General features: G+C 42.9%; 1 protein-coding gene across 2 annotated transcripts in view; it reads left to right on the forward strand.

The window, feature by feature from the left end:
• The window catches only part of LOC110507781 (serine/threonine-protein kinase TAO1), a 29,759-nt gene extending 1,884 nt beyond the window's left edge, over window positions 1-27,875 (forward strand). Inside the window, exons 2-20 of one of the 2 annotated variants that reach the window (XM_021588014.3) lie at window positions 4,181-4,437; window positions 4,539-4,610; window positions 9,795-9,896; window positions 10,013-10,058; window positions 10,171-10,267; window positions 10,402-10,515; window positions 10,669-10,760; window positions 11,029-11,122; window positions 11,244-11,325; window positions 14,390-14,560; window positions 15,085-15,285; window positions 16,507-16,647; window positions 17,208-17,444; window positions 17,580-17,708; window positions 19,666-19,869; window positions 20,120-20,359; window positions 21,202-21,414; window positions 21,807-21,989; window positions 22,272-27,875. In XM_021588014.3, coding sequence (XP_021443689.1) covers window positions 4,306-4,437; window positions 4,539-4,610; window positions 9,795-9,896; window positions 10,013-10,058; window positions 10,171-10,267; window positions 10,402-10,515; window positions 10,669-10,760; window positions 11,029-11,122; window positions 11,244-11,325; window positions 14,390-14,560; window positions 15,085-15,285; window positions 16,507-16,647; window positions 17,208-17,444; window positions 17,580-17,708; window positions 19,666-19,869; window positions 20,120-20,359; window positions 21,202-21,414; window positions 21,807-21,989; window positions 22,272-22,805 — 3,084 coding nt within the window. In that variant the 5' untranslated portion in view covers window positions 4,181-4,305 and the 3' untranslated portion in view covers window positions 22,806-27,875. Of the gene's footprint in view, window positions 1-4,180; window positions 4,438-4,538; window positions 4,611-9,794; window positions 9,897-10,012; window positions 10,059-10,170; window positions 10,268-10,401; window positions 10,516-10,668; window positions 10,761-11,028; window positions 11,123-11,243; window positions 11,326-14,389; window positions 14,561-15,084; window positions 15,286-16,506; window positions 16,648-17,207; window positions 17,445-17,579; window positions 17,709-19,665; window positions 19,870-20,119; window positions 20,360-20,473; window positions 20,603-21,201; window positions 21,415-21,806; window positions 21,990-22,271 lie in introns of those variants that run through there. The other variant, XM_090223936.1, reaches the window with a different exon arrangement.
• Window positions 27,876-27,917: the final 42 nt, after the last annotated feature.

Genomic DNA, 27,917 nt, shown 5'->3' on the forward strand with positions numbered 1-27,917 from the left:
ATAAGGATGGCCATGTTTGTATCCACAGCCTTGCATTGTGAATACATAAGATGATTGATTAGCCTATCACAGACCACATTACACTTACACAGATAATACAATAGTTTTCCCCTTTAAGAGCTCCAAAGCAACACCATTGCTAGGGTTGTATAAGCTACGATAGAATAGTCTTACTGCCTGAAACAATTCCCAGCAGGGCCTATAGCTGAGCGAACAGGAAATGCTGAGAAATGCAGTGCAGTGACAGCATGCAGAGGGAATTCCATCCCTCCAGCTTTGTTGTCCTGTCCGGTTGTATTCTTGCAGTCTCTCTCTTTCTCCCTCTCTCTCTCTCTCTGTCTCTCTCTGTGTCTGTCTGTCTGTGTGGCACGTCGAAGTGTTTCATTAAATGTATCAGTTACCATCGCTGTCACTACTCTCACATGCACCCTGCCGTTCAAAACGTCATCATCATGAGAGATAGGCTACAACAACAAGGCTCATTCATGAACAACAATGTAGTAAACAACAATGGCAATAAAGCCACAGTCCCATGCCGTTAATGAGACTTTATTTCAGGGCTGTGGCTGCATCTGTACAGCAGGGTAGTGAGTGAGTCGTCCAGTGGGACAAAGGATGTCTGCCTGCTGTGCCTGAGGGACTGGAGTCCGGCTGTGCTGTTCCTCCCAGGCCGAGAAGGAAAGGAACAGTCTTGTGACTCTGGCGTCAGAGGGAGAGTGTTGCTCAGTGTGTCTGTGTGCAGCTGATCATCTGAGCTGGCTGGGCACAGTCAACCTTCCTCAGATAACTAGTTATCTATCAACAATTACATCATGTTTAAGAGCCAGAGATAAGTTACATGTTTATTGAGGCATACAGACCGTGACATATTGTGTTACTGCCAGAAATGTTTTTGAATTTCAAAAACAAATTGGCACTGTAGCCTAGTCAATTTTCTGGTGTTGTCGAGGAGTGGCTATGTTACACAGGCAGCTATGAACCATAGGAGCAACATGTTACCACCACACTTGTTGGTCTTCCTCTGGCAATGTTGGAATAGGCCTAGTAAAAACATTTTTTTTTTTTTTTTGAGGATGGAAAATACCCCCTAAATATATATTTGAATCAATTGACTGAGGAAATATCTGTCTTGACCATACAGGTCTAACAACTAGCCAGTTTTATGTTATGGATGGTATGGTGCATAGCTCATATCATCCATTCCTTAGTCACCTACTGTGTTGTAACGTTGGGTTTTCTTTGTGTGAGGTTATCAGTTGCAGGGCTATTTTCTTTGTTTCCTCCTTACATCTGTCTGTCTGCATCCCTCTGTCTATCAGCCAGGACACAGCCCACTGGCTTTCTTACAGTAGTTGCTGTTTCTATGGAAACAGGAGACTGTGGTCTCTTCCTACTTCGTTTGCCGGAATGGACCGAGAGCTATAACTGGCCACTCTCCAGAGCTCAGCCTTACGTCACTGGCCAGTGTGCCCATCCCTCGCTCCTATTATTAGGCTCTCCTGTGGCAGCCAGGGATGCTCAGAGGGCCATGATCCTACAGTAATGGGCTGGACATGGCAGGCACACTAGTTTCTTTCTCATCGTCTGCCTAAAGCAGCCCATGGCGTGCGTCATATCCGAGGGAGAGAACACTGGACTGAGCCAAAAAAGTTGAAAGCACAGCACTGGTGTTTTTTTCCTCTCAAACCATTGATGACACAACTGAATTTTTACACCTGAGGAAACCTTTGAGATCGAAGACTGCACACAACTCTGCCACTCGAGGGTGTCTCCTTTAGAGGTCGACCTATTATGATTTTTCAATGCCGATACCGATCATTGGAGGAATAAAAAAGCTGATACTGATTAATCGGCCAATTAAAAAAAAAATGTATTTGTAATAATGACAATTACAACAATACTGAATGAACACTTATTTTAACTTAATATAATAAGTTATTAGCGCTCACCTCTCTAACTAGCTAGCCATTTCACATCGGTTACACAAGCCTAATCTTGGGAGTTGATAGGCTTGAAGTCATAAACAGCTGCTGGAAAACGCACGAAAGTGGTGTTTGAATGAATGCTTATGAGCCTGCTGGTGCCTACCATCGCTCAGACAGACTGCTCTATCAAATCATAGACTTAGTTATAACATGATAACACACAGAAATACGAGCCTTAGGTCATTAATGTGGTCAAATCCGGAAACTATCATCTCGAAAACAAGACGTTTATTCTTTCAGTGAAATACGGAACCGTTCCGTATTTTATCTAACGGTTGGCATCCATAAGTCAAAATATTCCTGTTACATTGCACAACCTTCAATGTTATGTCATAATTACGTAAAATTCTGGCAAATTAGGCGGCCCAAACTGTTGCATAGTGACACAATTTCACCTGGTTAATATTGCCTGCTAACCTGCATATCTTTTAGCTAAATATGCAGGTTTAAAAATATTTACTTCTGTGTATTTATTGATTTTAAGAAAGGCATTGATGTTTATGGTTAGGTACACATTGGAGCAACTATATGCAACGCAGGACACGCTAGATAAACTAGTAATATCATCAACCATGTGTAGTGATTATGATGGATGGATTGATTGATTGTTTTTATAAGATAAGTTTAATGCTCGCTAGCAACTTACCTTGGCTTACTGCATTTGCGTAACAGGCAGTCTCCTCGTTGGACTAGTTAACTGTAAGGTTGCAAGATTGAATCCCCCGAGCTGACAAGGTAAAAATCTGTCGTTCTGCCCCTGAACAAGGCAGTTAACCCACCGTTCCTAGGCCACCATTGAAAATAAGAATGTGTTCTTAACTGACTTGCCTAGTTAAATAAAGATTAAATAAGGGTGTGAAAAAAAAAAAATAGGCCAAATTGGTGTCCAAAAATACAGATTTCCAATTGTTATGAAAACTTGAAAACGGCCCCAATTAATCGGCCATTCCAATTAATCGGTCGACCTCTAGTCTCCTTGGCACTTCCTCTCCCTCGTGCAAAAATAATAATGACATGAACCATGTTTCCATATACAGTTTTTATGCGAGTAAAGTCATACCATATATATAATTATATATTATTTTTACGACAGCTGTGATGGGAACAGGAAGTTTCGGTACAATTTTATAAATGCAGACATAATTTGTTTGTTTGACATGGTGGGATCTTTTAGTGTCTGTAAAATATATTAAGTGAGAGATGATGGTGGAAACACCGTTTAAGGGCAATATTAACCATCATATCGAAGTAATCTTGGAGTTGAGCGATGATATGATGTCGAGTCGTAGTTTTTATTAGGCTACAGATGAAAAAAAATGTATGAACTTCACAGGGTCGTGAAAGTGCACAATGATCTTGATGCTCCTTTCCAATAAGTATCGAGGGTCTGATTCTGGTGACATGAGGATCGATGCATGACTGCAGTTTGACTAATAAATATTTTTGTTTGTTTTATCCCCAATAATCTCATGTAGACTAGCCTACCGCGCTGTATCTGCGAGCTGTTGGTTTAAACACAAGTGACAAGACCAGAGTAACAAAACTATTGGTAGAGTTGAAAATGCGATGGAAACACATTCAACTTTAGATTTTTATTCGGTAGACGAAAACATAAGCAAAAAAGTACATTTTGTGTGCACTATGTCATCACGCACTGATTTTTATCCTCAATAAGTCAGTTTGATGGAGACACCACTGGTGGGAAAATGCATATATTTTCTTTATGCCGATTTTAGAATATTCACATGAAAATCTGTCGCCAATTGGATGGAAGCCTAGCTAGAGATGGTGTTTTTTTTCCAGAATAGTGCCTCTTTAGTTATCATGGTTACATGGCCCGATGCTGACTGTGCAGGAAAAGGTTTGAAAGGAGGCTTATTCTGAGCTTAGAGCTGCCCCGTCCCCCATGTAGGCTTTTCAGCATTAGTTAATCAGTATTAAAAGTCCTATTCACTCTCTCTGTTTAGGCGGTTATTCTTCTATGTCCCGGAGAATCAATTTCACCATTCACCCCCTCTCAATATCATAACTTGATTGATTTTGGGTCCCAGTTGGTAGAGTATGTTTCAATGCCAGGGTTGTGGGTTTGATTCCCACAGGGAAAAATAATGAAAAATCTGCTAAATAACTAAAATGGGGAGGGAGTATGATATTGATGTGCTAGTTCTCGCTCTCTGTCCTCTCCATCCCCCCAGGTGTGTACACGTATGAGGCCACTGTCCTGCAGATGAACCGTCGGTGGGGGCTGTCACGTCGCTGTCGCATATCCAGATAATCCCTGGCCGCGGCGGTGGCGGCACTGGCACGTCCCCCCCTCAGCATGCCCAACACTAGTCGGGCGGGGAGCCTGAAAGACCCCGATGTTGCTGAGCTCTTCTTCAAGGAGGACCCTGAGAAACTGTTCTCAGACTTGCGAGAGATCGGACATGGCAGCTTCGGTGCAGTCTACTTTGTGAGTACTTGGACCCGCCACTCTGTGCTCAGTAACAGAGCTGGACTTACATTCAGAACTGTTTAAGATAAGGGCAGGGTGTTGACTATATTTTTCTTCAGGCACGAGATGTGCGGACCACTGAGGTGGTGGCCATCAAGAAGATGTCGTACAGTGGAAAACAATCCAACGAGGTAAGAGACTGACTGTGCATCAAATGCTGTTGGTGTTACATCAAACAGTTATAACCAGTGTTGTACGGTATACCGGTACTATGGTAATATCACTGCACCAAAACGTTATGATACCTCAATTTAGAATACCGTAGTGCTGTTTCATGTGATACTACTAGTCCAATGATATTCACTTCACTTTCAAGCGCATATCACATGTGGCAGCTGTAGTCAGCCATCCACATCCCCTACCAGCCCTGTTACCTGCTTCTCTCCGTCCGCCCTCCATGTACATCTATTCCTCCGTCAGGATTTTCAAATAGAATTTAGCCGTGATGGCGAGCGGGGATGCAGACCCAGACCCTGATTAGTCTCCTCTTGTTAGATTTGTACATTTGTTACATTGGAGCAGTGTGCTAAGCGAGCAATTTTGGCACATTATATAATTTCATCGCATGTTTTGACCAAGAGCACACAGACCAGTCTGAGTAGTCTTTGCAAGTTCACTGTCATGCAGCCTCTGAGTGTCAGAGAGGGGAATGGAGCAGCGCTTCGCCCCAGGCATGGTTGCAGCTTTACAGCAACGAATACGGCTTGTTTCTAGCCTAAACAGTTAAAAAATATCACCCATATTTCCAGTTTTTCTTTCTTTCAGGATTCACGCGCATTTTAAATGATTAAATAAACCATGTTGCGGGCTGTTAACTAATCCTTGGTTTCTAATTATTGGTTTGATAACGAACAACGTTGTTCAGTCATGTTACCTAGCTAGCTAACAACCTGGTAACTTGACTAGGTTTAAGCAAATTTGATTGGCACAGGAAGAAAGGGAAAGGGTCTGCTACTCATGAGGTGTGCTTCAAAGGTAGGATTCATATAGGCCTAGTGTAAGAATAAACTATATCAACAATCTTTCTTTCTGGTGCTCCTTAAATTCTGTTTGGTGCCTAATGCTTTAAAAGTTGGGAGCAGTGTGTTTGGGAGAGGGAGAGAGTGGTGTGTGTTTTTGTTTGGGCTCCAAGTGGCGCAGTGGTCTATGGCACTGTATCTCAGTGCTAGAGGCATCACTACAGACACCCTGGTTCGAATCCAGGCTGTATCACACACAACCGGGGGTGATTTGGAGCCCCGCACAATTGGCCCAGCGTCGTCCGGGTTTGGCTGTGTAGGCCGTCATTGTAAATAAGAATTTGTTCTTAACTGACTTGCCTAGTTAAAATAAAGGTTAAATAATACAATAAAACAATTACAAGAGTAAGGAAGAGAGAGTGTGTGTGTTTATGAGAGCGAGGGAGACTGTGACGAAGGGAGAGAGAGTGTGTGTGTGTTAGTGAGAGCGAGGGAGACTGTGACGAAGGGAGAGAGAGTGTGTGTGTGTGTTAGTGAGAGCGAGGGAGACTGTGACGAAGGGAGAGAGAGTGTGTGTGTTAGTGAGAGCGAGGGAGACTGTGAGGAAGGGATAGAGAGTGTGTGTGTGTCTGTGTTAACCGGTGCAGTGTTTTCCCCTTACTGACACAATAACAAGCAGATCATTATGCAGTGTTTTCCCCTTACTGACACAGTGACATGCAGATCATTATGCAGTGTTTTCCTCTTACTGACACAGTGACAAGCAGATCATTATGCAGTGTTTTCCCCTTACTGACACAGTGACAAGCAGATCATTATGCAGTGTTTCCCCCTTACTGACACAATAACAAGCAGATCATTATGCAGTGTTTTCCCCTTACTGACACAGTGACATGCAGATCATTATGCAGTGTTTTCCCCTTACTGACACAGTGACATGCAGATCATTATGCAGTGTTTTCCCCTTACTTACACAGTGACAAGCAGATCATTATGCAGTGTTTCCCCCTTACTGACACAGTGACATGCAGATCATTATGCAGTGTTTCCCCCTTACTTACACAGTGACAAGCAGATCATTATGCAGTGTTTCCCCCTTACTGACACAGTGACAAGCAGATCATTATGCAGTGTTTTCCCCTTACTGACACAGTGACATGCAGATCATTATGCAGTGTTTCCCCCTTACTGACACAGTGACATGCAGATCATTATGCAGTGTTTCCCCCTTACTTACACAGTGACATGCAGATCATTATGCAGTGTTTCCCCCTCACTTACACAGTGACAATCAGATCATTATGCAGGGTTTCCCCTTACTGACACAGTGACAAGCAGATCATTATGCAGTGTTTCCCCTTACTTACACAGTGACAAGCAGATCATTATGCAGGGTTTCCCCCTTACTTACACAGTGACAAGCAGATCATTATGCAGGGTTTCCCCTTACTGACACAGTGACAAGCAGGTCATTATGCAGTGTTTCCCCGTACTTACACAGTGACAAGCAGATCATTATGCAGGGTTTCCCCCTTACTTACACAGTGACAAGCAGATCATTATGCAGTGTTTTCCCCTTACTGACACAGTGACAAGCAGATCATTATGCAGTGTTTTCCCCTTACTGACACAGTGACATGCAGATCATTATGCAGTGTTTTCCCCTTACTGACACAGTGACATGCAGATCATTATGCAGTGTTTCCCCCTTACTTACACAGTGACAAGCAGATCATTATGCAGGGTTTCCCCTTACTGACACAGTGACAAGCAGATCATTATGCAGTGTTTCCCCGTACTTACACAGTGACAAGCAGATCATTATGCAGGGTTTCCCCCTTACTTACACAGTGACAAGCAGATCATTATGCAGGGTTTCCCCTTACTGACACAATAACAAGCAGATCATTATGCAGTGTTTTCCCCTTACTGACACAGTGACATGCAGATCATTATGCAGTGTTTCCCCCTTACTTACACAGTGACAAGCAGATCATTATGCAGTGTTTTCCCCTTACTGACACAGTGACAAGCAGATCATTATGCAGTGTTTTCCCCTTACTGACACAGTGACATGCAGATCATTATGCAGTGTTTTCCCCTTACTGACACAGTGACAAGCAGATCATTATGCAGTGTTTTCCCCTTACTGACACAGTGGCATGCAAATCATTATGCAGTGTTTTCCCCTTACTGACACAGTGACATGCAGATCATTATGCAGTGTTTTCCCCTTACTGACACAATAACAAGCAGATCATTATGCAGTGTTTTCCCCTTACTGACACAATGACATGCATATCATTATGCAGTGTTTTCCCCTTACTGACACAATGACATGCAGATCATTATGCAGGTTTTCCCCTTACTGACACAGTGACATGCAGATCATTATGCAGTGTTTTCCCCTTACTGACACAGTGGCATGCAGATCATTATGCAGTGTTTTCCCCTTACTGACACAATAACAAGCAGATCATTATGCAGTGTTTTCCCCTTACTGACACAGTGACATGCAGATCATTATGCAGTGTTTTCCCCTTACTGACACAATAACAAGCAGATCATTATGCAGTGTTTTCCCCTTACTTACTCAATGACATGCAGATCATTATGCAGTGTTTTCCCCTTACTGACACAGTGACATGCAGATCATTATGCAGTGTTTTCCCCTTACTGACACAGTGACAAGCAGATCATTATGCAGTGTTTTCCCCTTACTGACACAGTGGCATGCAGATCATTATGCAGTGTTTTCCCCTTACTGACACAATGACATGCAGATCATTATGCAGTGTTTTCCCCTTACTGACACAATAACAAGCAGATCATTATGCAGTGTTTTCCCCTTACTGACACAGTGACATGCAGATCATTATGCAGTGTTTCCCCCTTACTGACACAGTGACATGCAGATCATTATGCAGTGTTTTCCCCTTACTGACACAGTGACATGCAGATCATTATGCAGTGTTTTCCCCTTACTGACACAGTTACATGCAGATCATTATGCATTTGTATTCCTTCTTCCAGACAAATCACAGGTAGGCCTTTGCAAATATGAGCAAATCAGCCAGTCTATGCAGTATTCTATTATACACTGAAAGTGTGACATTAAATTCAATATGTGTTGTATTGAGTAGAAGTGTGCATTTCAGTGAAAACGTGAACAAGGGGCTGGGGTACAGGGGGAAACGGGATGCTAGGCCACAGATTTTTTTCTCCACATGGTATCGTCACAACACTAGTTATAACACAACAGATTCAGCCAAAAATGTCACACTTGTTATCAGTTACCAGGTTAAGCTTACTTTGTTACAGCACCTTTCATAATTCCTTTCATAATGTTAGTTAGCATCTCTCACTTACTTGCAAATAGCATTATTTTTTCAAAAAAATACACAGTGAGCTCAAAAATATGTAAATCAGATAATTGTGTGACAATGTAGGCATGGAGTACAAACAATATGATCTATTAATCCCATGACATTTGATTTAATCAGTGGTGTGATGACACAACGTGTTCTCCAGGAAATGGTTGACTCGTTTTAAAGGTTACCCAACTTCAATGAGTTGAGACAGTGTAGGGCTGTTACAGATGTTTTGTTTGTTGTCTCAATATTGGTTTACAGTGAAAAGGCTCAATAGCATCTAATCTAACAAGGCCTATTCCTTCAAGATCCTTTCCTCATTGAGTTTGGAGCTTTAGGCCTGTAGTTTCTCTTCAAGGGGATTTGTTGTGTTTCTCAGCAGTTAAAGCATCTAGCTTATTTGCTTAAAGTAGTGGAATTGCAAATCAATGGCCTGTTCCCTGAAGCGCAGTCTAAAAACAGTTGATAATCAGATTTGAATCTGGCAAAATGACTGGATTGGGTAATTCATTAACCCAAAGAAGTAGAGTGGAACTCAAAGTGAAGTAACTAAAGTTCCATGTAGAACACATAGTTCCAGCCTGCATCTCTGTCCTTATTGTTTAAAGGGGCAATCTGCAGTTGCTAGATCCATTTTTGGACTTATAAATGAATGATATACCTATTGATTCTTGAAGAATATAACTTTTATAAATACTTCATGAGCTTAGTTTAACTGTCGTACCCCATCAGAACCCCAAATATAACCTTGTTTTACTCCAGTATTTGTAAGCATCGTAATTGTAAACAAACTGTATAGCGTCAAAACATTCTTAAAACTATAAATGTGATATCTTGGATGGTCAGTACATTTCTCCAGGTGCATCCCTCAGCTTTTTACCAAAACAAGAGGATGGGTGAATGCTAATTGCTTCAACTGCAGATTGGCCCTTTTAGAGCTTGTTACGCAAGCATGATGTAATCGTTCCACTGTTTTACCTTACAGAAATGGCAAGACATAATCAAGGAGGTGAAGTTTCTGCAGAGAATACAGCACCCAAACAGCATAGAGTATAAGGGATGCTATCTGCGAGAGCACACTGCCTGGGTAAGAGTGTTATCTGAATGGAAAATATAAACAATAGGTCAAAATGCTATGGTGAATACTCCGAAACAGGTACATTAGTTAACCCTATATAACACTCTCTCTTTCTGTCTCTGTAGCTGGTGATGGAATACTGTCTAGGCTCTGCCTCTGATGTCCTGGAAGGTAAGATGGGAGTTTTTATGACACAGTGATGATTTATAAGATGAGTTCTTCTTTGTGGTTTTCGCCATGATTTGCAGCACTCTCATCCCCTCTATCTCTACATCTTCTGTAGTTCACAAGAAACCTCTACAAGAAATGGAAATAGCAGCGATTACCCACGGTGCTCTACAGGGGTTGGCTTACCTTCATTCCCACAACATGATTCACCGGTGAGTAGTGCTAGTAGCTGTATATGTGGATGTGCTAGACTGACTTCTTTGTGCCCTTAGGGGGGAGTGTGCCTGTGCCAGTGGAACAAAGCTCTAATGCCATAATCGCTCTCCTCTGTTTGTCTGTCTGACAGAGATATTAAGGCAGGGAACGTCTTGCTGACAGAGCCTGGCCAGGTGAAACTTGCAGATTTTGGTTCTGCCTCCATTGTCTCTCCAGCCAACTCTTTTGTGGGGACGCCATATTGGTGAGTGGCAGAATTCCAATGTACAAGAGAAATGGATGGTGTTTGAAACATGGGGAAGAATTTCGAAATGGGGCACCCTCTATAGTCTCATTCAATATTTTCCATCAAATCAAAAGCGGTGTAACGGTCATTAAAATGGGTATGTTTCCTCAGGATGGCCCCAGAGGTAATCCTGGCTATGGACGAGGGTCAATATGATGGGAAGATTGACATCTGGTCTTTGGGGATAACTTGCATTGAATTAGGTAAACTCCTTAGTCCATGTACTCTGCTCTGGTTCAACTCTAGCTCTCCTGTTGTTTTAATGTTCTCCTTTGTTCATTCCATATCTCAAACCAATATCTGGCCAGTAAAGAAAGTATACCTATTTTTCATTTTTTCATACTGGTTGAAATAATACCTGTGCTAGGTTGTCTGTCTTCCTAGTTCTTCTCCTCCCCACTGTCCTCCTTGTTATGTTTGGCTGTTAGTGGATCCTGGTAACCTATTGTTTTCTCTGATATTTTTTTCTAGCTGAGAGAAAACCTCCACTGTTCAATATGAATGCGATGAGTGCCTTGTATCACATAGCGCAGAATGAAAGCCCCACACTGCAGTCAAGTGAATGGTACGTCATGTAGCTTCATCAGAGTTGATTATTTTAGGAGAAGGAATTTGTCCGCTTTTAAAGTGTGTCATGGTGAGAACGAAACTAACTCTTCCCTCTTTTCCCCCATCTCTCACTTCAGGACGGATTACTTCCGAAACTTTGTAGATTCTTGCCTTCAGAAATTCCCCCAAGACAGGCCCAACTCTGAGGAACTTTTAAATGTAAGACCTCCGAATGCTCGTCATTCTAAAAATCATGGACATTAATATGGAGTTGGTCCCCCCCCCTTTGCTGCTATAACAGCCTGCACTCTTCTGGGAAGGCTTTCAACAAGATGTTGGAACATTGCTGCAGGGACTTACTTCTATTCAGCCACAAGAGCATTAGTGAGGTTGGGCACTGATGTTGGGTGATTAGGCCTGGCTTGCAGTCGGTATTCCAATTCATCCCAAAGGTGTTTGATGGGGTTGAAGTTAGGGCTCTGTGCAGGCCAGTCAAGTACTTCCACACCGATCTCGACAAACCATTTCTGTATGGACCTCGCATTGTGCACAGGGGCATTGTCATGCTGAAACAGCCTTACCCAAACTGTTTCCACAAAGTTGGAAGCACAGAATGGTCTAGAATGTCATTGTATGCTGTAGCGTTAAGATTTCCCTTCGTTGGAACTAAAGAACCTAGCCGAAACATTTATTCCTCCACCAGACTTTACAGTTGGCACTATGCATTGGGGCTGGTAGCGTTCTCCTGGCATCTGCCAAACCCAGATTTGTCAGTCGGACTGACAAAGAAAGCGTTTCCACTGCTCCAGAGTCCAATGGCAGTGAGCTTTACGCCACTTCAGCCGACGCTTGGCATTGCATATGGGGGATGTTGGGCTTGTGTGCAGCTGTTTGGTCATGGAAACACATTTCATGAAGCTACCAATGAACAGTTATCGTGCTGACGTTGCTTCCAGAGGCAGTTTGGAACTCAGTATTGAGTGTTGCAACCAATGACAGACAATTTTTACTCGCTAGTCCTGGCAGTCCCGTTGTGTGAACTTGTGTGGCTTACCACTTCGCGGTTGAGTTGTTGTTGCTTCTAGACGTTTCCACTTCACAATACCTGCACTTATAGTTGACCGGAGCTGCTCTAGCAGGGCAGACATTTTACGAACTGACTTGTTGGAAAGGTAGCATCCTATGTTGGTGCCATGTTGAAAGTCACTGAGCTCTTCAGTGAGGCCATTCTATTGCCAATGTTTGTCTATGAATATTGCATGGCTGTGTGCTCGATTTTATACACCAGCAATGAGTGTCTGAAATGGCAAAATCCACTAATTTGAAGGGGTGTCCGTACTTTTGTTTATACAGTGCATTCGGAAACTATTCAGACCCCATGACGTTTTCCAAATTTTGTTACGTTACAGCCTTATTCTGAAATAGATTCAATTCTTTTTTTCCCTCATCAGTCTATACAATACCCCATAATGATGAAGTGAAAACTGTTTTTTTTTTCACCATTTTTACCCACTTATACAAAATTAAAAATAGAAATCAAATCAGTTTATCATATCAAATCAAAGTTTATTTGTCACGTGCGCTGAATAGACCTTACAGGGAAATGCTTACTTACAGGCTTTAACCATTCGTGCAAAAAAAGTATTCAGTGAACAATAGGTAGGTAAAGAAATAAAACAACAGTAAAAAGACAGGCTCTATACAGTAGTGAGGCTATAAAAGTAGCAAGGCTACATACAGACACCGGTTAGTCAGGCTGATTGAGGTAGTATGTACATGTAGATATGGTTAAAGGGACTATGCATATTTGATGAACAGAGAGTAGCAGTTGCGTAAAAGAGGGGTTGGTGGGTGGTGGGACACAATGCAGATAGCCCGGTTTGCCACTGTGCGGGAGCATTGGTTGGTCGGCCCAATTGAGGAAGTATGTACATGAATGTATATATTTAGACCCTTTGAGTCTAGAAACTGAACTCAGGTGCATTTCCATTGATCATTTGGTTGCTAGATTGAATCCCTAAGATCAAATCCCGAGCTGACAAGGTAAGAATCTGTCGTTCTGCCCCTGAACAAGGCAGTTAACCCACTGTTCCTAGGCCGTCATTGTAAATAAGAAATTGTTCTTAACTGACTTGCCTAGTTAAATATAGGTTTAAAAAAATGTAAATCATTTATCCTTGATGTTACTACAACTTGATTTGTCCCCAATAACTGAATGGTCACTATAATAGAGCTCCAGAATTCTTCTTTGGAGATAGGAGAACATTCCAGAAGTACAACCATCTCTGCATCACTCCACCAATCAGGCCTTTATGTTAGAGTGCCCAGATGGAAACCACTCCTCAGTAAAATGACACTCCTCAGGCACATGACAGCCCGCTGACCATGAGAAACAAGATTCTCTGTTCTGATGAAACCAAAATGGAACTTTGGCCTGAATTTCAAGCGTTACTTCTGGAGGAAACCTGGCACCATCCCTACGGTGAAGCATGGTGGTGGCAGCATCATGCTGTGGGGATGTTTGGAAAGATGAACGGAGCAAAGTACAGAGAGATTTTTGGTGAAAACCTGCTCCAGAGCGCTCAGGACCTCAGACTGGGGCGAAGGTTCACCTTCCAACAGGACAACGACCCTAAGCACACAGCCAAGACAACGCAGGAGTGACTTCGGGACACGTCTCTGAATGTCCTTGAGTGGTCCAGCCAGAGCCTGGACTTGAACCCGATTGAACATCTCTGGAGAGACCTGAAAATAGCTGTGCATCAACGCCATCCATCCAACCTGGCAGAGCTTGAGAGGCTCTGCAGAGAAGAATGAGAGAAACTCCCAAAATATAGGTGTGCCAGCTTGTCGTGTAATACCCAAGCAGACTCAAGGCTGTAATAGCTTCCAAAGCTGCTTCACCAAAGCACTGCATAAAGGGTCTGAATTCTTATGTAAATGCAATGTTTTATTTTTTATTTGTAATACATTTGCAACAATATCTTACCCTGTTTTTTCTTTGTCATTATGGGGCTTTGTGTGTAGATTGATGAGAAAAAAATATATTTAATAAATTTTAGAATAAGGCTGTAATGTAACACAATGTGGGAAAGCGGTCTAAATACTTCCCGAATTCATTGTATAGTGTGTCTATCTTATTTATGATTATCATGATCTACCAATGTCAAGACAGATACAGAGCTCTGTTCACTTGATTTTGAGTTTACCTTAAATTAACATGAATCATACCCACCCTCAACTCAAAAGAAAATGATTGTCCCTCTGCCTCCCTCTTTTTTAGCATGCGTTTGTGCAGCGCGAGCGGCCCGACTCTGTCCTGATGGACCTGATCCTGAGGACCAAGGTTGCGGTGCGGGAGTTGGACAACCTGCAGTACCGCAAGATGAAGAAGATCCTCTTCCAGGAGGCTCACAATGGCCCTGCAGCCGAGGCACAGGACGGAGACGAGGAGGTCAGTCGCCCAATCTGGCTCTGCTCTCCTGTGGAGCTTAGTTTGAAAGCATGGTTTATACCAGAACCATCATACTCTTTTGAAAAAAGCCTAGGTAGGATAATAATAATATTAATAATAAGTAGATGTAATTTGTAAAAGTGTATTTCCCACACTCAATAAGGTAGAAAACAAGACACAAACAAAATTCATCAACAAAAAGAAGAAAAAACAGGAAAAAACATTCACAAAACATCAAACCACTTTAAGCGATCAAACATTAAAAACCTGCTTGAATAGGTAACTCTTCAGTTGTGTTTAAAACAAGTAAATTGTTCAATAGAAGTTTCTCTAAATGCACTCTTAACCTTATAATATTACAGTTAATTATTATATTAAGGTAGGCCTGGTGGGTCTTAAAGATTTTCTCAATATTCAGTTGTTCGTTTTTATCTTCTGCTCATAACCTGCTGTAGTTGACGCACTGTCATTCAGAAAGTATTTCACTCACCTGTGTCTTGCTGTTGTTATGGTGTTGTCCCCAGGAACCGGAGAACAGTGGCAGGACAGGCACAGTGAGCAGCGTTGGCAGTAACCAGTCTATCCCCAGTATGTCGATCAGCGCCAGCTCTCAGAGCAGCTCTGTCAACAGCTTGACCGACGCCGGAGATGACAAGAGTGAACTGGACATGATGGAGGGAGACCACACGGTCATGTCCAACAGCTCCGTCATTCACCTCAAACCGGTGGGTAGAGATGATCTTAGAGCTGGACCCGCAGGCAATGTTCCCTCAATTTATCTGGGGTACTAAACACATTTCTGGTCTGCTGAACGCAAACTTGAACGTTGTGAAGATTCTGTGCAACTTTTGGCACGCGTTTACTGTGAACACTGAGGCTGTACCCGCATTAAGTTACAGTCATGATAGTGACCAATTAGGCTACTGTGGCTGTTTATCATAATGTAGGCCTATCAGAGTGGCCTGCCATAAAAAAACAGTTGAGAAAATGCATCTTATAACATTTTAACATGGAAGTAGCTGTTCCATCATTCAGCCTACAGTAGCAGCCGATGTGTGGTGTTCAATGTAGGCCTACATTCCATGAGATTTATGAAAAAAACAGGTAGGGATTGACAACCTGTTTATCCACTTGTCCTTCACACAAGGAGGTAACTGAAAATGTTGTTGTTTGATGCAAGAACCACTTTTTAAAATAAAATGCATTATTATTCTCATACTATTATTAGAGATTCAGACAAATTATGCTACCCTCTGTCTATTGGCTGCTTAGCTTATTCAAGCCGGTCTCAAAATACAACACTGCCACTTTAACTCCCAAGTGGCTCAGTGCTAGAGGCGTCACTACAGACCCTGGTTCGATCCCGGGCTGTATCACAACCGGCCGTGATCGGTAGTCCCATAGGGCGGCGCACAATTGGCCCAGCGTCATCCGGGTTAGGGGAGGGTTTGGCCGGGGTAGGCCATCATTATAAATAAGAATTTGTTCTTAACTGACTTGCCTAGTTAAATAAGGTTAAATACAAATGATTTGCAAATAGGGATACTGCAGCTCTGATTGGTTATGGTGCACCGGTCTGTGTAGAGTATCTCTTGCATAGTTAGTTTTGTTTCGGGAATGTTGCGTTGAAAGTGGCTAATGTTGCATTGATTTGATCACATTTCGCACAATAGAGGGAAATGTTGATAGTGTTAACTAAAGGGGAACACCAGAAAGTTGAGTGAAGTTCACTCTTGTGCTTCTCGGTGCAGGCTGATATTTCTTCTGCACTGCAGTCCCAGGGGATCTTAGAGGGAACATTGCTCGCAGGATAACTGGACACTGCGTTAATAATAGTGAGATGATTCAGTGATATACAAGACATAGTGTTTCCTGGTACCTTTCACAGATTATTTGTAAGGGTATTTTTATACTGTTAATGTGGTGCGTTGTATTTGTTTCTTCAGGAGGAGGAGACGACTTATCGCGAAGAGTCGGAACCTAACAGCCGGCCGCCCACTGAGCCCCAGTCTCCCCCTGCACACACTCCACGGCCAAAACAACACCGCAACCGCGAGCACTTTGCCACAATACGCACAGCCTCCCTGGTAAGAGCCCTAGAAATACAATGATACTGTAGATAACATGATTTTAAAATGGACCCTTAAAGGCCAAGTGCAGTCAAAAACATGATTTTTCATATGAAGATGGAATAATACTGTAGAATTGTAATAATTATTATAATGCCCTTTTAGTGTAAGAGCTGTTTGAAAAGACTGCCTGAAATTTCTGCCTGTTTTGGTGGGATGGAGTTTTGGCATGCCTGGTGACATCACCAGGTGGTAAATTGATTAATAGACCAATAAGAAAGAGTTCCAAACCCCTCTGCCAATAACAGCTAGTTTTTATTTTTCCTCTCCCCACTCAGACCCCTCCCAGACAGTCCTAGCAAAATTCTTGCTTGAGAAATTGATCTTTGCTAAGAAACTTTTTTTTATTTTTGAGTATTTTAATTGAAAACAATCACGGTAAGGTACTTAATTGTTACCCAGAAATAATTTGATATTGAGATAAAGGCCCAATTCAGCTGTTTTTTTTAAGTGTCTGCTCCTGTAGGAGATAATAAGCTGAACCTAGAGTTCTATGATAAGCCCTATGTTTTCCCCAGGTGACCCGTCAGATGAAGGAGCACGAGCAGGACAGTGAGCTGAGAGAGCAGATGTCAGGCTATAAGAGGATGAGGAGGCAGCACCAGAAGCATCTGATGGCCCTGGAGAACAAGCTGAAGGCTGAGATGGACGAACACCGGCTCCGTCTGGACAAAGAGCTGGAGAACCAGAGGAACAGCTTTGCCCAGGAGATGGAGAAACTCATTAAGAAGCACCAGGCCGCCATGGAGAAAGATGTACGGTCGTTTGCTCACTTACGCCATACTTACTTCATAATTCATACTCTGTCTAGATTCTACTACTGTCCCCTAGGTCTCTGTTGAATATTCTTGTTTGAAATGTTCAAGTGTTTAATTTTTGTGTCTCTGCAGGCGAAGACCTTTTCCAATGATGAGAAGAAGTTCCAGCAGCACATCCAGAGCCAGCAGAAGAAAGAGCTCAACAGCTTCCTAGAGTCCCAAAAACGAGAGTACAAACTCCGCAAGGAGCAGCTCAAAGAGGTGGAGAATCACATGCGGTCATACAGATGAACACACATTATACAAAGGCTTCAATATATATATATATATATATATAATTTCAAGAAAAAACACGATATGCACCATTGCTTGCCTAGATACTCCTCTCAGTATGTCAGACAGACTCAATGAATGACAAACCTCTACAGAAAATGTGCAAATATGGACAGCAAGCTCCCATGTCGACTTGCTTAAAGCGGCAATCCGCAGTTGAAACGATAACAAAGCATACTCCCACTGAGGATGAGGGATGTGGCTGGAAAAATTGTAACCACACTTAAGTTCATAGACAGAGTTATGGATGCAAGGACTTTATTTTATTTTTAATTTATTTCACCTTTATTTAACCAGGTAGGCAAGTTGAAAACAAGTTCTCATTTACAATTGCGACCTGGCCAAGATAAAGCAAAGCAGTTCGACACATACAGCAACACAGAGTTACACATGGAGTAAAACAAACATACAGTCAATAATACAGTAGAAACAAGTCTATATACAATGTGAGCAAATGAGGTGAGATAAGGGAGGTAAGGCAATAAATAGGCCATGGTGGCGAAGTAAATACAATATAGCAAGTAAAACACTGGAATGGTAGATTTGCAGTGGAAGAATGTGCAAAGTAGAAATAAAAATAATGGGGTGCAAAATAAAATAAATACAGTAGGGGAAGAGGTAGTTGTTTGGGCTAAATGATAGATGGGCTATGTACAGGTGCAGTAATCTGTGAGCTGCTCTGACAGTTGGTGCTTAAAGCTAGTGAGGGAGATAAGTGTTTCCAGTTTCAGATATTTTTGTAGTTCGTTCCAGTCATTGGCATCAGAGACCTGGAAGTAGATGCGCCCAAAGAAAGAATTGTTTTTGGGGGTGACCAGAGAGATATACCTGCTGGAGCGCGTGCTACAGGTGGGTGATTCTATGGTGACCAGCGAGCTGAGATAAGGGGGGACTTTACCTGGCAGGGTCTTGTAGATGACATGGAGCCAGTGGGTTTGGTCGACGAGTATGAAGCGAGGGCCAGCCAACGAGAGCGTACAGGTCGCAATGGTGGGTAGTATATGGGGCTTTGGTGACAAAACGGATGGCACTGTGATAGACTATCCAATTTGTTGAGCAGGGTATTGGAGGCTATTTTGTAAATGACATCGCCGAAGTCGAGGATTGGTAGGATGGTCAGTTTTACAAGGGTATGTTTGGCAGCATGAGTGAAGGATGCCTTGTTGCGAAATAGGAAGCCAATTCTAGATTTAACTTTGTTTTGGAGATGTTTGATGTGGGTCTGGAAGGAGAGTTTACAGTCTAACCAGACACCTAGGTATTTGTATTCTAAGTCAGAGCCGTCCAGCGTAGTGATGTTGGACAGGCGGGCAGGTGCAGGCAGCGATCGGTTGAAGAGCATGCATTTAGTTTTACTTGTATTTAAGAGCAATTGGAGGCCACGGAAGGAGAGTTGTATGGCATTGAAGCTCGTCTGGAGGTTAGTTAACACAGTGTCCAACGAAGGGCCAGAAGTATACAGAATGGTGTCGTCTGTTTAACAGGCTAGTAATAGGGATCGCAACAATTTCGGCAGATAATTTTAGAAAGAAAAGATTGTCTAGCCCGGCTGATTTGTAGGGGTCCAGATTTTGCAGCTCTTTCAGAACATCAGCTGACTGGATTTGGGAGAAGGAGAAATGGGGAAGGCTTGGGCGAGTTGCTGTGGGGGGTGCAGTGCTGTTGACCGGGGTAGGGGTAGCCAGGTGGAAAGCATGGCCAGCCGTAGAAAAATAGACTGACCATCCATGATATCTAAATGATAGTTTTAACCATGTTTTGAGGCTATACAGTGTTGTTTACATTTACGTTGTTTGCAAACATTGGAAAAACAAGCTTCTATTTTGGCTACTGATGGGGTACGACAGTTGAACTAAACTAATGTCCGCCCTTGTTCTTCCCCCAGGAGTTGAATGAGAACCAGTCGACCCCTAAGAAGGAGAAGCAGGAGTGGCTCTCCAAGCAGAAGGAGAACTTCCAGCACTTCCAGGCTGAGGAGGAGGCCAACCTGCTGAGGAGACAGAGACAATACCTAGAGCTGGAGTGTCGACGCTTCAAGAGGAGGATCCTCATCGCTCGCCACAACGTGGAGCAGGACCTAGTGAGAGAGGTCAGCTGTAATCACTCAGCTCTCCTCATTCATACAGTCCCTTGTTTCTCTCTCTCTCCTCAAAAGAGGGTCCCCTTGCCTGCTCTCGGTCTTTGTTTTGTAACCATGGCTCAGCTGTGTGTTCTGCTCATTTTCTCTACTTCTATACATAGTTCAAACATTCCTTTCGAATACTGCCCGTTGTCTTATAGAATGCAGTTTTCTCCTAACCTGTATGGTTTCTCCTCCCTGCCTGTCCGTCTGTGTGTAGGAGCTGAATAAGCGTCAGACGCAGAAGGACCTGGAGCATGCCATGCTGCTGCGGCACCATGAGTCCATGCAGGAGCTGGAGTTCCGCCAGGTCAACACCATCCAGAAGATGAGGGCTGAGCTGATCCGCCTGCAGCACCAGACAGAACTCACCAACCAGCAGGAATACAACAAGAGGAGGGAGAGAGAGCTCCGACGCAAACACGTCATGGAGGTCCGACAGCAGCCCAAGAGCCTCAAGGTGAGCACACATTGTATACAAACAGACAAATTGTTGTTTTCTGTTACTGTTAACGACCGTTATGTAGGAACCTGACCCCTCACTGTTCTGTTTGTCCTCACTCCTCTGTCCCAGTCCAAAGAGCTCCAGACCTGACCCCTCACTGTTCTGTTTGTTCTCACTCCTCTGTCCCAGTCCAAAGAGCTCCAGACCTGACCCCTCAATGTTCTGTTTGTCCTTCCTCCTCTGTCCCCATCCAAAGAGCTCCAGACCTGACCCCTCACTGTTCTGTTTGTCCTCTCTCCTCTGTCCCAGTCCAAAGAGCTCCAGACCTGACCCCTCTCTGTTCTGTTTGTCCTCTCTTCCTCCCTCCTCTGTCCCAGTCCAAAGAGCTCCAGACCTGACCCCTCTCTGTTCTGTTTGTCCTCTCTTCCTCCCTCCCTCTGTCCCAGTCCAAAGAGCTCCAGACCTGACCCCTCTCTGTTCTATTTGTCCTCTCTTCCTCCCTCCCTCTGTCCCAGTCCAAAGAGCTCCAGACCTGACCCCTCTCTGTTCTGTTTGTCCTCTCTTCCTCCCTCCCTCTGTCCCAGTCCAAAGAGCTCCAGACCTGACCCCTCTCTGTTCTGTTTGTCCTCTCTTCCTCCCTCCCTCTGTCCCAGTCCAAAGAGCTCCAGACCTGACCCCTCTCTGTTCTGTTTGTCCTCTCTTCCTCCTCCCTCTGTCCCAGTCCAAAGAGCTCCAGACCTGACCCCTCTCTGTTCTGTTTGTCCTCTCTTCCTCCTCCCTCTGTCCCAGTCCAAAGAGCTCCAGACCTGACCCCTCTCTGTTCTGTTTGTCCTCTCTTCCTCCTCCCTCTGTCCCAGTCCAAAGAGCTCCAGATTAAGAAACAGTTCCAAGACACATGTAAGATCCAGACCAGACAGTACAAGGCCTTGAGAAACCACCTACTGGAGAGCACACCAAAGTCTGACCACAAGGCTGTCCTGAAGCGTCTAAAGGAGGAGCAGACCCGCAAGCTGGCCATCCTGGCTGAGCAGTACGACCACTCTATCAACGAGATGCTCTCCACACAGGCTGTGAGTCACACGGAGACCTTGAAAACACTGCAGGGAGGGAGGCAGGAGAGGGATACGTTTCTAAAAATCTGACTACTGATGATGGGCCTTTTGGCAATGAGGTCCTTTATCTACTTCCCCAGAGTCATATGAACTCACATTTTTATGTCTCTGCTTGTAGTTTGAAGGAAGTTGCTAACTAGCACGCTAGCAGATACCATAGGCTTCCAGTCATTGTGCTAATCCTCGTTAGTGAAACTACCTCTATCTTCCTTCATACTGGACACATGCATAAAAATGGTATTCACAAGTTCATCTGACTCTGGGGAAGTAGATAAGGGCCTCATTGCCAAAATCCCGAAGTATCACTTTAACATTGTGCTGACCCCCTGTCTGGCACCCCTCGTCTCTAGCTGCGTCTGGATGAGGCTCAGGAGGCTCAGTGCCAGGTGCTGAGGATGCAGCTGCAGCAGGAGCTGGAGCTACTCAACGCCTACCAGAGCAAGATCAAGATGCAGACGGATGCCCAGCACGACCGTGAGCGGAAGGACCTTGAGCAGAGAGTGTCGCTCCGGAGGGCCCTACTGGAGCAGAAGGTCTGATCTTCCATACTGGGAAATTTTTTTTACATGGTGTGCGTCACAAACGGCACTCTATTCCCTGTATAGTGCACTGTGGTCAAAAGTAGTGCATTTTAAGTGGATAGGGTGCCATTTGGGATGTAGTAATGGTGTATTAGTGGCAAAAAGCTTCAATTGAAATTTAGACTTTATTTAATTTCAAGCTCCAGAGTTTGCTCTTATCATTGCTAAACCAGTGCTATTTTTACATGAAAATATTATGATACTGAGCAGCTGTGTGTACGTGTGTATCTTCAGATTGAGGAAGAGATGCTGGCCCTTCAGAACGAGCGTTCGGAGAGGATCCGTAGCCTGCTGGAGCGCCAGGCCAGGGAGATTGAAGCGTTCGACTCAGAGAGCATGCGTCTAGGCTTCAACAACATGGTGCTGTCCAACCTCTCCCCAGAGGCCTTTAGCCACAGCTTCCCAGGGGCCCCAGGCAGCTGGGCCCACCCCCAGACACAGCACCATTCTGGGGGCTCTCAAGGGCCACACTGGGGCAGTGGAGGGTCAGGGCACCAAGGCAGCCATCACCAACACCACTATCACTCTGGTCAAGGAGGGTCCCCCATGCAGCAAGCCTGGGGCCAAGGCATGCAGGGGGGCGGGGGTCCTCAGCCGTGGGGCCACCCCTCGGCAGTGCCCCTAGGGGCCAGAGGCAGTGGAGGTGTGCAGAATAGCCCCCAGGCACTGAGCAGGACAGCCTCAGGGGGGCGCAGTGAGCAGGCTATGAGCAGGAGCACCAGCGTCAACTCTCAGATATCCAACGGGTCGCACCTGTCCTACACATAGACTCCCAGTCCCAGAGTTAGAGTAGGATGCTGCCAAGTCCACAGAGCAGAGTGGGACAGTATGGGCTGAGCTCTACTACACCTCCACCTCTCTTTCACACATTTCTCATCCCCTCTCTCCTATTCCTCTCCTGTCCTGTGTACAGATGTGAATGCGTGTGGAAATAAATGTTGCTCAGGTCAAAAGGGCTGAAAGAGGCACACCCCCTCTACACATCAGTTTATTAGTACACATACAGATCAGTTCTTCTGTTTCTATAGAAACCATTCGGTGTCAACACTAAATACTTATTATTTAGTGTTCTCTCTCTTAGAAATCATTTTCATGTACATATGTGTTATCCATAGCCACTGCTCTCCTTTTGCACCACTGAGACCACTGTCAAAAAGCCTTTTGACATCTGCCAACTGCTTTTAATTTAAAAGTTGCTTAGTGTCTACCAATCACAGCAAACTAAGACAGCCCAGGAAATGCCCCTGCTCCCTCCAAATTTGATAATATATTGGCCCTTCTATCTATCCAGTTACTTTATTATTATTTATTTGTTTACTCTCCTTATGCTAGCCTGCTTTTATGGTCATTTTAAATCGCAGAGATTGTTTCTTTTTCCAAATCTGAAGATTCTAAAATGTTTTAACAGGGAGAGGTTTAATAAACTGCTCAGATACCGTATAGAGCTGCTTGACAATACCTGAAACAAATGAAAGTTGGTTTTACATTATCTTTTAGGTTTGAGATTGTGAGGGACACTGGGACACAATGTTGTTGGCTGGTATTTTGGCCAGCTTCCATGAAACTCGCTTTTGTTGTTGTATCCAAGCCTACTTTTAATCCAGGCAGTTGTTATTAAACATCTCACAAACTTATTTACTATCAACCCCTGTTGCAGGAATGTGGTGAAATTTTGTGAATAGGATTTTTTAAACGTTTTTACATACAAGAATCTGAGGGTTTTGTAGAATTAGATCAATTATATTTTGGCTGTTATTATTTGTCCTTTTTTTATTAAGACAGGAAGATAATAGTTTTTTTGTAATTGCAGCTGGTAAGAGCAAGAGAAGTTTGTGTTTTTAGCAATGTCATATCATCGAGGTAGGATTTTTGTTGTGAATTTCACATACTTGCAGTTTGAAAGATTTAAATGTTTACATTTAATATATTGAAGAAGCAGTAACAGACAGTGAACCTTTTTATATCAATGAGCATTTTGCCAACATTTAGTGATCTGCATTTTATTTTATGCCTCCCTGTGGGAGTTTAAGCTGCTAATTTATCCATTTGCCAATAAGAACACTAAAGCAGAATATGAATGTTTTTAGATGCTATTCTTTGTATTTGTCTGTTTCGAATGCAAAGCTAGGGGTCCAGGCTAACCATAGCTTCAACTATGGCCACATTCAGCTGTTCTGTACTACTGTAGTGTGTGGCATTGGCCACTAGGTTGCAGTCTTCAACCGCTCCTTATGCCATAATAGCCCACCTACTGTAGATCCAAATCTTCACTGTTGTTTAGGGTTTCCAAGTGGGTCGGTGTCTCTCATAGCATTACTACATCAGCCAAAACCAGAGGGACATGGCAGATCCATAATAAACTATAGGCTTAGCTAATAGCTAAAAGTGTATATGTATGTTAATACTCAGTAAGATGGTGCCTTTGTATGCCCTGATACTGATAATTTATTCTCAGTGTAAAACTGGCATATTTTTTTATGTTTTAGTTCAGCTCAGATTGATTAAATAGTTAACCAAGTTTGTATTACATTTCGCATCATTCAATGAAAATGATGTAATTCAGGAAGAGAGGATCCTAACATCTATCCTCATGTACCTCTGAAAATGATGTCCATATCAGGAGTTTTGTGAAGTGATCAATTGAACAGAAGTTCTAAAGGTGATAATATCATGCATACAGGTACTTGAGGGCTGGTTCTGGGTGTCTGCTGTGCGGAGGATGACAGATTGTGAGTTCCATCTTAGTTGGCTGAATGATCGAGGAGGGGATCAGTATAATTAATGATGGGCTACATGATTGTCTGATACAAGAGCCAAGACTCTGTAATACCTTTAATAAGAACCCTGACATTTATCAGTTGATTTTATTTTAGTGCCTTTAAATACTGCTACCTTTTCAAAGCACTTTATACAGTACATACAATGTATACAGTAAAACACATGGTAGTTTGACTTTATTTTAGGCACAGCCACATGAGGGATGAATATTGTGTGTCTGTATTATGTGGTTGAGGTGGGGAAGTTGAAAAGTTTAGCTAATAGTTTACCTTAAAGTCAGATACGTAGTGAGGATTTGAATACCTGGGGTTAATTACAAGTGAGTTAGCAGAGTCATACCAGTATATAGACCTATTTCTATGGCGCTATGGAGGATTCATGTTGGACAAGAACGAACCAGATTATGGTGTATGGTGACAGGGATAGTTAAAGGACTTCTATTGTATGCTTGGTTAAAAAACACCTTTTTCACTAAATGTTGCAGGCCAGGTTTAACATGACGTAAGTGGGCACAGTAGAGCATAGCTTCCATAAGTAGGACAAATATATATGATTTCAGAATGTGTTTGAAAGGGAAAGATTTAATCTCAATGTAATGGCTGTTTTTGACCATGACAGCAGGCTTGGCAAGGAGTACATGTTGTGGGAGCTGGTTAATGTAATGTTGTCAGTGTTTAAAATGATAATGGTCCACAACTTGAGCAACACTAAAAACTCTGCAATCAGGAAAAAAAGAGACCATCTCATCACCCTAAAAGTAACAATGGCAGGTAAATGAAGCGCATATACTTGTTAGTTACTGGTGTTCTGCATGTAAATATAACACTCGCACTAAATGATCATTCTACACTTATGTTGGTGAGTGGTTAAAAAGTGGTTAAAGCTGGAATCCTTAATGGTAAAACTGCCACGTCCATTTGGGATGTTACAACAACCAAAGTTACTGCAAACAACGAACACTATTTTTTTTCCTATCGGACATCAATGCACGCTCTATATTTTTTTACCACACTGCTCAACCCACCTCTCAGTTTCGTCCACAAATTAATAACCAAGGTGCTGGGGCGGACAGTGGCACTGTTTCCCCTAATGCGGATTCCATCTTTTAAAGGTGGCAAAGCACTTATGTAGTTATTTCCTTGGACACCCACAGTGGGTTCTATCTGTGAGCTCGTTCTCTCACCCATGAAACTGCTTCTTTCATGGGTGAGTTTATGCCATTGTGGTTCCCCTCTTTATTTTCTCACCCTCCATTCCCTGAATCACCAAGTCTGCATTTACTATGAGGGTAACTATCTCTGTATGGAAATCTAAAACACTTTAAAAACATATATATTGAGAAGGCCACAAGGCTCTAAAATACCTAATGTTGCAGATATCTTACGAAATTAAAGTGGGGTGAAATGTCCATATTGTGTATATCTACAATTTAAGAGATTAAACGTTTTAACTAAACTTGCTTTGTGACGAAGAACATTTTTAAAAGAAAATCTATAAGACTAACATTATTTAACTTGACAGACACTAACCAAATATTAAACAACATTGAGATTGGTATGAGGGTCTGTAAAAGTTACTGATGAAAAGTGAGCTTGGTTGTGTGTATACTGACTCTTACTGCTTCCTGTGCATGCATAGCCTACACTGTCATTTTCCTTTACTGTCACACACTTTGTTAGTCATTGCACCCTTCATGACGCCTGTCATTGCAGTAAGTCTGTACTTCCTGTGTTTCCTTCTACTCCACCCTCTCTACATTCACATCCACCAGATTAGTACCTATTCTGATGTTTGTTCTTGTTGAATGTGATGCTACAATTGTGCGGCAAAAACTTGTTTGATTTTACGGGCACAAAGAGATGCAGGAGAAGTTTGTTTTAAATGGTTGCAGACTCTAATCCCCCAATACAATTCTCCAATATCTGCCTCAGAATCATATCCAACTGTCCTTTCCAAAAAGCAGGCATGGGTTTCATTATGTTACAGTACATAGGGCTGTGAGTGTGTCCCAATACTCTCCAAAACCTTCCACCTCATGTTTCCTTTCATTTGTAACCACAGAGAGTTGAAACGCCTCAATAGGTTAATTTACCACTATAATGCTTATACCGACCAAGTCTTCTATGATCAGTGGTCAGGGGAAAAATGGTATTTCTGATTATTGGGACCTAGCCCATGTTCAGGTCAACAGCTTCTTAGGTCAATGGTTAATTCACGTCAGGCCAATGAAAGGTCCTTGCTATCCATGGTCCTTGGGATGTCCCTACCCCATTGGAGTTGACATTTTCAAATACTTAGGGTTCAGGGTAGGGATGTCCCAAGGACCCCGGATAGCACTAACCGCCAATGAAACCTCATCTCATACGAGATCGATTGCCAACCCATCACACCTTTTTGTTCATGTTTTTTTATTTTTTTTATTTTGTGAGGGAGACTACTTAGATATTTGTATTCATATTTGTTTTAATGATGTACAAGGCTTCTCCACCAACCTGGATAATGTTTTTAATTATAATTTAGCATTGATGGTGTCAGCTAAATAAAAATGGAGGTCCTCCCTCTGGTCAAACACTGTGCCATCCCAGAGCTGCCAAGCCCAGACACCACTGCATTGTTTCATCTCCAGAGTTCCCTTTGCCTTGGCCTGATGGCATGACATTTTAAAAATAGCATGATGTGAGCTATTTGGTTCTGGTCAGATGGTCAATGTAGTGGCTTGAAAAGATTGAGTGGTGATAGGCTACTTATGAAAACAGAGGATCCATTTCTATGAGGATGTCAGTATTCTTCCTTGGCACAGCATTACCACTACAACTCATATATAACCTGTATTAAAATGTATAAATTGTGAAACCTGTTATTGAATGTCTGAAAGATTATACATACATTTTCACCAAAACAATATACAAAAAAGTTAATTGAAATGTGTAAAAAGATAAATGAAACAGAAGAATAAAACTAGGATCAAATCTACTATTTTGTTTGTATTATAATGACTATTGTGCTGGCAGAGGGATATTGAACAGAAATCAGCTGTAATAAAGTAATTTTAGTATATAATTTGTGTCCTGTCTTTTCAATTTGGAGCAGAAGAAATTTGAA

Source organism: Oncorhynchus mykiss, chromosome 27, assembly GCF_057628025.1.
Source record: "Oncorhynchus mykiss isolate SJ-2025 chromosome 27, ASM5762802v1, whole genome shotgun sequence".
In the NCBI taxonomy this organism is placed as follows: domain Eukaryota; kingdom Metazoa; phylum Chordata; class Actinopteri; order Salmoniformes; family Salmonidae; genus Oncorhynchus; species Oncorhynchus mykiss.